The 9445-nt window shown below is 39.3% G+C and overlaps 1 protein-coding gene across 1 annotated transcript in view; it reads left to right on the forward strand.

Annotated features, from left to right (window-relative positions):
* The window catches only part of LOC108524410 (dedicator of cytokinesis protein 11-like), a 155962-nt gene that overhangs the window by 53860 nt on the left and 92657 nt on the right, over window positions 1-9445 (forward strand). Inside the window, 4 exon segments of the mRNA XM_017865480.1 lie at window positions 1855-2039; window positions 2131-2196; window positions 3922-4014; window positions 6032-6155. Of these exon segments, the coding sequence (XP_017720969.1) occupies window positions 1855-2039; window positions 2131-2196; window positions 3922-4014; window positions 6032-6155 (468 nt within the window).

The raw sequence follows: 9445 nt of genomic DNA on the forward strand, positions 1-9445 counted from the left end.
AATTTATAAAGGAAAGAGGTTTAATTGACTCACAGTTCTGTATGGCTGGGGAGGCCTCAAGAAACTTACAATCATGGCAGCAGGGGAAGCAGGCATGTCTTTTGTGGTAGCAGGTGAGATAAATATTGAATGAAGGAGGAACTTCCAAACACTTATAAAACCATCAGATCTCATGAGAACTTACTCACTATCACAAGAACAGCATGGGGGAAACCACCCCATGGTACAGTCACCTCCCACCAGGTCTCTCCGTCAACACCTGGGGATTACAATTGATGATGACATTTGGATGGAGACACAAAGCCTAACCATATCACAAGGGCAGCTGTAAAAAGGGTAGCCAGGGAACACCTCTCTTAAGCTCAGGAACTGAAGATGGAGAAAGAGAGCCAGCATATGGTGATTGGGACTGTACATTTTCAGACTGAGGGCATCACATATGTTGTCAAGACCTTGAGGTGAGACCAAGCTGGGTTTGCATGAACAGAAGGGAATCCAGTATAGCTCTAGTGTAGTGTGTGATAGGAACAATGGAGATAGGAGATAAAATAGGAAGCATCAGGTCACGTAAGGAATTGTATTGACTGTGATAATGCCTTAAAAAATTGTATTTTATTCTAAATGCAGTGAGAAGTCAGTAAAGGATAGTAAACAGAGGTGTGGCATCCACTTTATATTTTAAAACATCTAAGAGTACAATGGATTATATTTTTCCTAAAGAAGTAATTGAAATCTAGGCAGAAATGGATCCATAAAGATGTTCTTTGCAGTGTTACTTATATTGGAGGAAAATTGGAATCAATCAGAATCCAACACTGTCAGTGTGGTTAAGATAATGACGCCACACCGATACCATGAAACTTTGTTGCAGCCATTAAAAGCAATGTTTACAAAGAGCTCATGGAAGGAGACATCAGATAAATGTCAAAAAATTAGGATAAAGAGCTATACATAGAGTAGAATTTTCATATTACTATATAAAATATGCATAGAAAGAAGACTAAAAGAAAACATGCTAAAGTCTCAACAGTAGTTATCTCTGGGAAATGGAATGAGCAACTGTCCCTGTCTACCTTTACTCTCTACTTCCAGGTGCTCTGTTATAGGCACGTATCACTGTAATAATCAGAAAAGCAAATCCAACAAAAAATACAGCATCCTCAGGTCCAACTCTCCTTGGGACTTCCTTCTTCATCATTACGGCTCCGCAGTAAGGACCAGCAGTGTTAGAGCCCCTTAAGTATATGAATAACCTTTACTACAGTGACAATTTCAATAACATATGCTGCTAAACTTCTCTGAGGCTTAGTATTTTTTCACGGTCAGGAGTATTGAGGTTATCATTGGTAACACATCATAAGATCTGTAGTTTCAAAAGGCCTCCATTATTTCTTAGGTGAAAATTTGCACCTGCACCAAGTTAACTTTTTAAAAGTGACTTGCCATGAATTAATTGGAAGCATAAAATTTACCGTTATTTCCCTGATACGCAATAAAAATTTGCATGAAAGCTAAATTCTGCCACAGGAGGAAAATGAAACGGATTTCTTTGCAGAGTTTTAAATTTGTTCAAAATCTATTGATGTTGTTATATTTGGCAAATCACTCGACATTGAGAACGAAATAGCACTCCACGTCTGGTATGAAGGGTTCCACTAAAATCAGCATCAGACTACTCAATCTTGTCCTTTTGGGTTCTTAAAGTTGTCGTGGGATTTTTTTGGTCAATTACTAAGAGTTATGTTTTTTAAATTGCTCTTTGAGAATACAACTCATGTATATTTTTATACATGCAGGAAGTGTTAATGATTATTAAACTGAATGATCTTTGCCTGTTTTTTTTCCCTACTATAGATTGTATTACTTCTTCATATGTGCCCTTGAAGCCTTTTGAAAAGAATTGTCAAAATATTACTGTGGAGGTTGAAGAATTTGTTCCAGAAATGACAAAATATTGTTATCCATTTACTATTTACAAAAACCATCTGTATGTATATCCCTTGCAATTAAAATATGATAGCCAGAAAACATTTGCCAAGGTAACTGTGTAAAGTATACATTTTTGGAGTATAAAATGTTATTTATAATCTGCTAATTGTGTGACTCATTTTGACTGATTAATCATTTTAGGCAAGGAACATTGCAGTCTGTGTGGAATTCCGGGATTCAGATGAAAGTGACGCTAGTGCTCTAAAGGTTTGTTTATGATATTGATAGGCGTATGTTTTTAGTAGAGATGGAGATTTTGGTAATCAGTAGTCTTATGCTCTCTAAGTGTAATTGTATCAACATCCAAAAGAAAATGTTCTAAAGTGACAAATGTAATACTTTCTTTTCTACTCTTACATATTAACTATAAGGCTTAGTTTAAATATTAATGCAGTAGGAGCATATATAGCTTTAAAAATACCAGGTTTTGGCTTTTGCTCCTTTTTGATTTTGCAATTGCTTCAATGCCCAATTGCAAGGTCGTTTTCTTATGACCTGATAGTTTATAATGGTACCATCAAGGGACTATAAACTCCTTTCTCCTTGAAACCTGAATAGGCTTTGAGCTGACAGAAGCACAGCATGACTGCTTTGATCTGAGATAGGACTTCTACTCCGTGACTGGCCAAATGGTGCCTCCAGTCTTGGATTGTGGTCTATGAAAAGCAGAATCTCAGTCTATCTGATACAGCAATCCTTAAATACCTGTCACACCACAGTGCCTTTATATTTTTACTCTTTATAACTGTAACCCATCAATCAGGGACCTGAAAGAGAAGTCAGAACATCTAGCCAGCAAGACGTGTTTATCTGGCTCCCCATTTCTCTTGCATGAGCCTAAATCAGACAGATGGATGCCAGGTCTTACACTCAAACCACCTAGGGAAACAGGCTGGAATGCTCCTGACTAATTAATTGAATAATAGCCCCCACCTTTGTAAAGAGATTTTTTTTTTTTTAACAGAGAAACTTAAATTAAGGATTCACTGGCTCAAATTCTATGTTTTGTCTGGTTCTCTGTTCAGTGGAGATGAGAACAACTGCTGTATTTCCTCCTTGCAGTATCCTTTTGTAGACCCAATGACTCTTAGGTTACTTCTCAGCGGTTCTTGCAAATTGCCTTCATAACTGTATTTAAGAAGAGTTGGATATTCACTCATATGGAGTTTCAATTTCATTTCTTGGCTGGCCTGGATTGCTCGCTCTAAAGTAACAGAGCGAGGCAATTAGTGCGTTGGCATGCTGACTCCATATTCATCCTTGAGCCTATTAGGCCTATAGAAGTGCAAAACTCCCACTAGAAATGAAATTGGATCTTTCCATGGAACCATAGAAAGCCTTACATTTATTTTATTGGTATAACAGAAAGCCAGTGATATTTTAAAATGTGGCTCATAAAGTGCCACATTTAAAAATGTGAGAGAACAGCAAGCTTGTCTGTAGCTTAATATACATTCAATTTTTTAATTCCTTTAGGCCAGGAATGTGTCTGCTAGAACTTTTTAAACATGCTTCACCTTGCCCACTACACAAAGAGCATTTAACAAATGTTGCCAACTGGTTGATGGGGAGCCTCTCATATTAAGAAATGCAAGTAGCATGAGAGAAGTAAGCTTTACAGGCTTGGTTTGAGACAAATGTTTCCCTTCCAAATCACTAGGTCTGTTCAGCTCCTTACTGTCAAGTAGTTTGAGATTGTGTTTCTTTGATGGCTGGAAATTCAGAAGCATCCGTACAGCCAAGTTACATGGTGTCCGATTTGGTGTCTGGAGTGACAGTGTAAATGACTGGGAATTTACAGGCTCATGGTGACTGCCAGGTGGGCTTGGCCATGGCCCTGTACTGACAGATGCCCCTAACTATATGTGGCTCCATGGCATCACATTTACAGACCTGCATTTAGAGTGGTGACTCTGTTTCCTTCTTTTGCAGTGTATTTATGGAAAACCTGCAGGGTCTGTTTTTACCACAAATGCTTATGCTGTTGTCTCACATCACAATCAAAATCCAGAGTTCTATGATGAGGTAAAAATATATTATCCTGACATTTTAAAATGCAGTGGTTGGAATTCTTTTCTCTTTGAATCATTTTCATCATTTTACCTGCACTTTCAATCCCTGAGTGTTTTGTTCCATGAAAACAGAAAATATTACAACAAAACAGAGTGCTACTGGCATGCTTGGTGCCTTTTGATGGTAGTAGAAGATTTACCCCCCAATTTAAGGGGCTCTTCGACTTGAGGTAACAATGCAGGAGACAAATACGAGAGTGGAGCTAGGTTCTAGCCCTCCTAGCTTTGACAGTGCTGGCTCTATAACATCAAGTCACTTCCCCCTTCAGAGTCTCCATTTCCTCAGCTTTAAAATGAGAAATTCAGAAGAGATTTTCAGAATGCCTTTCTAGCTCTTTCCCCTTATGGTTTTACATAGTAGGGTGCAGTCTCTCTGTAACTGAAATACTAGGAGAGACAGTGATACAGCTGGGCCACCAGAATCCCACTGGCTGGCCTGCATGCTTCGGTGCAAAGCAGAAAAAGGAGTATGGTTGGGTCTCTGAGTATCTGTGCTTCCTCCTGACTCAGCCTGTCAAATTGTGTCTCTGCCTTTGAAACCCTGTCTCTGCCCCTCTTTCCTTCTTCCTACTTCTCCATGTCTACGTCTCTGTGTGCTTCCCAGCATGTCTCTTAGTATCTCTGTCACAGCCACTTCTGGTCTATATGTATCTGGCATATCCAAATCTGTAGTCTCCTTTTGATTCCTATATGTCTCTACGGAACCTGGATGGGCATCCCAGCCCTGATGCTCTACTGTCCCTGCTCCTCAGTCCACGTGTCTCCATTCTTGGCTTGGTCTGAAACCATCCCCCCCGCTGTGGTGATTTTCCCATGTCCACCTGCTGTTGTATGGAAGCCTTATATCACAGCCTTAGACCTTGCTCACTTTCTTTCAATCCAGTGTCCCTAGTTTCGTGGGGGACAGGGAGGGGATACTATTGCCTTGTATTTTTGCCATCAAGGGAGGGAGTATGCCCATATTTATGTGCAGCAGAGCATTACATGCCCAGATGGTCTGGATGCTGTGAATAGGCATGTTCTGTAGTGAAATATACCTAAAACAGACATTAGTTATAACATCAAAACCATGCCTTGTATGAATGATAATTGGACCAGATGTCCATCACCAAGTTGTTAAATATGTGTATCTCTGTAACCAACATCAGTCACTACAAAAAACTTGACCATGTAGTAAGTAACCCACATTATTTTTAGGATGCCTAAAATGAACATGCTTTTCAATCATTCACTGTATATTGACTGAGAGAGACAGAGAGTATTTGCATGTGTACCTTGGTGGGTACATGCATGTGCATCAAATCATTTAAATCTGTAATTTCTGTCTTACATACTTTCAGGAGGCATTACAAACATTCAGTTGGGATCTGATTAGAAAATTACTTGCGATACTTTATTACAACAATTAATTTTTAACTAAATGTATATGTCATGGCTGATAATTTTCATCTTTAAGAGCAAAGTTGTGTTTTTCTTCTAGAGAAATTTCTATAAACTATAATTTGTGGATACCATAAGACCGTAGTTACTTTTTGCATGTTTATTTGTAATGGCTTAATTTTTTCATGCAAAAGAGAGCAACAACTTGGAAAAAAAGTAGCCTTTCAAATTCTGTGTACATTTTAAATGGGTTGCATTCATTGATGCAGATTGAGTTGCATAGTATCCCTGGGCTGTGAGGATGTGGTTTTGACTTAGTGTTTTAGAAAATTATGCTGCAAAATTGAATCCAGGAGAATCCATTGTACTCTCCAGCAAAAGTAATAAATCAACTCTCACAACTCAGAATATTGCTGTCAAACTGAAACTGACCAGAAAAGCATTTGGAATATATTTAAATGATACTATTTGGCCACTTGGCCAGTCCTTTAGGAAGTATTTTTGGAGCAGTATGATGAAACTGAACTAAATGTCTGACAGTTTCAGCTTGAGAAAACAAAGTGCCATGTGTAATTTTGCTTTCATTTCAGATTAAAATTGAGCTTCCCATTCACCTACATCAAAAACATCATTTGCTTTTCACTTTTTATCATGTAAGTTGTGAAATTAACACAAAAGGAACAACCAAAAAGCAGGACACAGTTGAAACTCCAGGTATGTGTACTCTTTAAATGCCTCTCTCTGTTTGAAATGGAATTTGAAATGGAATTGTCCAGGATATAACTTCTTTTCATCAAGCTATAGACCACTTCTCCCCTTGACCAAAAACCACTGTATTCATTCATTTTCATGCTGCTGATAAAGACGTACCTGAGACTGGGAAGAAAAAGAGGTTTAATTGAACCTTACACTTCCACATGGCTGAGGAGGCCTCAGAATCATGGCAAGAGGTGAAAGGCACTTCTTGGCAGTGGCAAGAGAAAAATGAGGAAGAAGCTAAAGCAGAAACCCTTGATAAAACCACCAGATCTCATGAGACTTATTCATTATCATGAGAATAGCACGGGAAAGACCGGCCCCCATGATTCAATTACCTCCGCCTGGGTCCCTCCCACAACATGTGGGAATTCTGGGAGATACAGTTCACATTGAGATTTGGGTTGGGACCCAGCCAAACCATATCAAGCACATTTCTGATTTTAAAAGTTCATTGGTAAAATGCATATTATATGTTCATTTTAGTATCATTTCTACCAAATATCATTGTCCATATGCTTGCCAACGTGCTTAGACTACTATAAGCAACATAAAGTAATATTGCTATTCTCAAAAAGAAACACATATTGTGATATAGTATTTTCGTTATTTCTTTTATGTAGAATTGCCCAGCAACCAGAAATTTCCAGTTCTGCTCACTGAGGAAGAGGGAAGTGAGCCCAGACCCAGGGACATCTGTGAGCCAGAGGGAGGTGGGGGGCTGACTAGCTCTAATGAGAAGATGACTGATTTAACAAACTTGAATAAGCTTCAGTAGTGAAGCTCTCGTCATGGGCCCATTTAGGAAGGCTTTAGGTAAACCAATGGGTAGCATCCTTAGCAGAAACAGAAGGCCTTGTGAACATAGCTTGTATCACAAGCACTTTATGAACATCAGCATGTCCTAAGATTCAGATCCCAGCTAGTCTGTACTATTCATTCATTCAGCAAATATTTCTGCATACAGGTTGAGCATCCCAGATCCCCAAGTCCAAAATTCTCCAAAATTGGAAACTTTTTGAGCACTGGCAAGATCTTCAAAGGAATGCTCATTGGAACATTTCATATTCTGAATTCTTGGATTTGAGATACTCAACTGGTATAATGCAAATATTCCAAAATCTGAAAAAATCAGAAATTTGAAGTACTTCTGTTGCTAAAAGTTTCAGATAAGGCATACTCAAACTGTGTTATGTACAAGATACTGTAGTAGGCACTTTGGAGAATATAGTGGAGACTCAAACACAGATCTCATCTTCAGTGAGGATATGATCTAGTAAGGGAAATGAGTCCTGCGTAAACAATTATAATACAAGATAGAAAGTGGTGTTTAAGAAAGTAGTGCAACGTGAACTCAGAAGAGTGAGTTATTCAGCTGGTGGAGGGACGAGCGGCTGAGAATCAGAGAAGGCTTCTGGGAGATGGTGTTTGAGTGAGGCCTTAAAGGGTTGGGTGGGGTTCAATAATGTGAGTTATTGAAGAGGGAATTACTCAGCTGGTGGAGGGACGAGTGGCCGAGAATCAGAGAAGGCTTCTAGGAGACGATGTTTGAGTGAGGCCTTAAAGGGTTGGGTGGGGTTCAATAATGCAACGATGGCAGGAATGTAGGGGATTATGAGGTGAAGGAGCTGCTTGTACAGAGGCAGAGTATCAAGGGGCATGGACAGGGAACCACAGGTAGTTCACTAAGCCTGGAGCACAGGGTGCTAGGAGGGGGATCATAGGATGTCAGGTTGAATAGGAGGCATCAGATTTTGGAAAGCCTTGAATACCAGGCTATAGATTTGATTTTATTCCATCACCACAATGGAACTATTGGAGAGTTTTAAACATTAGAGCTGTTTTTCAGGAAAACCAATCAGGCAGCAGTATAATGGGCAAGGCAAGTAGGAGCAGGAAGAGGAAGAAAGGAAAACCAGTTAGAGGGTTATTTCAAAGGTCCAGGAAAGGAAGAGGCCGCACTATGGCAGTAGCGGGGTGGGTGCCGGGGGGCAGAGAGAAAGGGAAGTGCAGAAGAAGAACATATTGGACCTGGTAAGTGATTGGCTATTAGAGAGATGATTTAGTAGTTAGCAATAAAGTTTCAAAACTGGGTGGTTGGAAAGAAGGTATTGCCAGTAGCAAAACTGTGGGTAGAGATGACAGGTTTGGGACAACATCAGTTGAGTTTTAGGTGCTAGTGAGACATTGGAGTGATACCTAGCAGGCAGCAGAACTGAAAATGAGGGAGTTCCCTTTGCAGGTAGTGTGGATCTGTTCTTCATCCCCATAGAAATTGCAGTTAGTTCAGGGTAGGTAGGGGCTTTGAGGATTGAGAAGAAAACTAGCAGAACGATAAGAACCCATGACCATGTGTACATCCTGAAAGCTAAATTACCGATTGGTTATCCAAATCCTAGACAGAGGTGGACAAGATGCTCAGTGGAGCATGAAATGGTTATTCTGTGAGCCACTCATCACTTTGAACTGTCCATTCTTTAAGTGACTTCCCACCTTTGAGCCAGATGGTGTGCTTGACATTGTACCTTTACAGCTTCCAAGTGCTCTCTATGAGTTTTGAATAGGGGACATGCTTGGTTGTGCTTTGATTCATTTACAGTACAAAAATGTTGCCTAAGCAGTCCCACAGAGACAGAAAGTAGACTATCAGTTGCCAGGGTCTGGGAGAAGAGGGAAATGGGGAGTGACTTCTAAGGGCTGTGGGATTTATTTTGGGGGTGATGAAAATTTCTGGAATTAAGTGGTGGTCATGGAGATACAACTTCGCAAATATACTAAAAACCACTATGTGTACACTTTAAATAAATGAATTGTATGGTATATCTGAATGAAGTCTCAATAAAAATTTCTATTTTAAAATGTTGCATAAGAACAAGAAATAGATTTTCCTTTCATTTTCCTATTTTCAGGGCTGGAAATCTTTTCTCATTCGTCAAATTTTTAGTTTAACTACTTTGACAGAGTCATTTCTAATGGTTCTTCTGCTCATATTACTTTCCTCTGCCTTTTATAAAAGAAAAGGTCTGGGTAAACCATTTCTGTAGTTGAACTAGTAAAGATGCCCATCAGGCACATTTCGGAGTCTGAGAAAGCCATTTAGTCTACTTAAAGAAGCAATGTTTTAGTCTCCTTTTAAGAATTAAAGCATTTGCCAAATTAAACACATAAATGAAAACATTCTAACCAGATTTGTGTTGACTTCTGTGTTCACAGTATCTCACACACACACACACACACACACACACACA

Source organism: Rhinopithecus bieti, unplaced genomic scaffold (genome assembly GCF_001698545.2).
Source record: "Rhinopithecus bieti isolate Rb0 unplaced genomic scaffold, ASM169854v2 scaffold_82990, whole genome shotgun sequence".
NCBI lineage: Eukaryota > Metazoa > Chordata > Mammalia > Primates > Cercopithecidae > Rhinopithecus > Rhinopithecus bieti.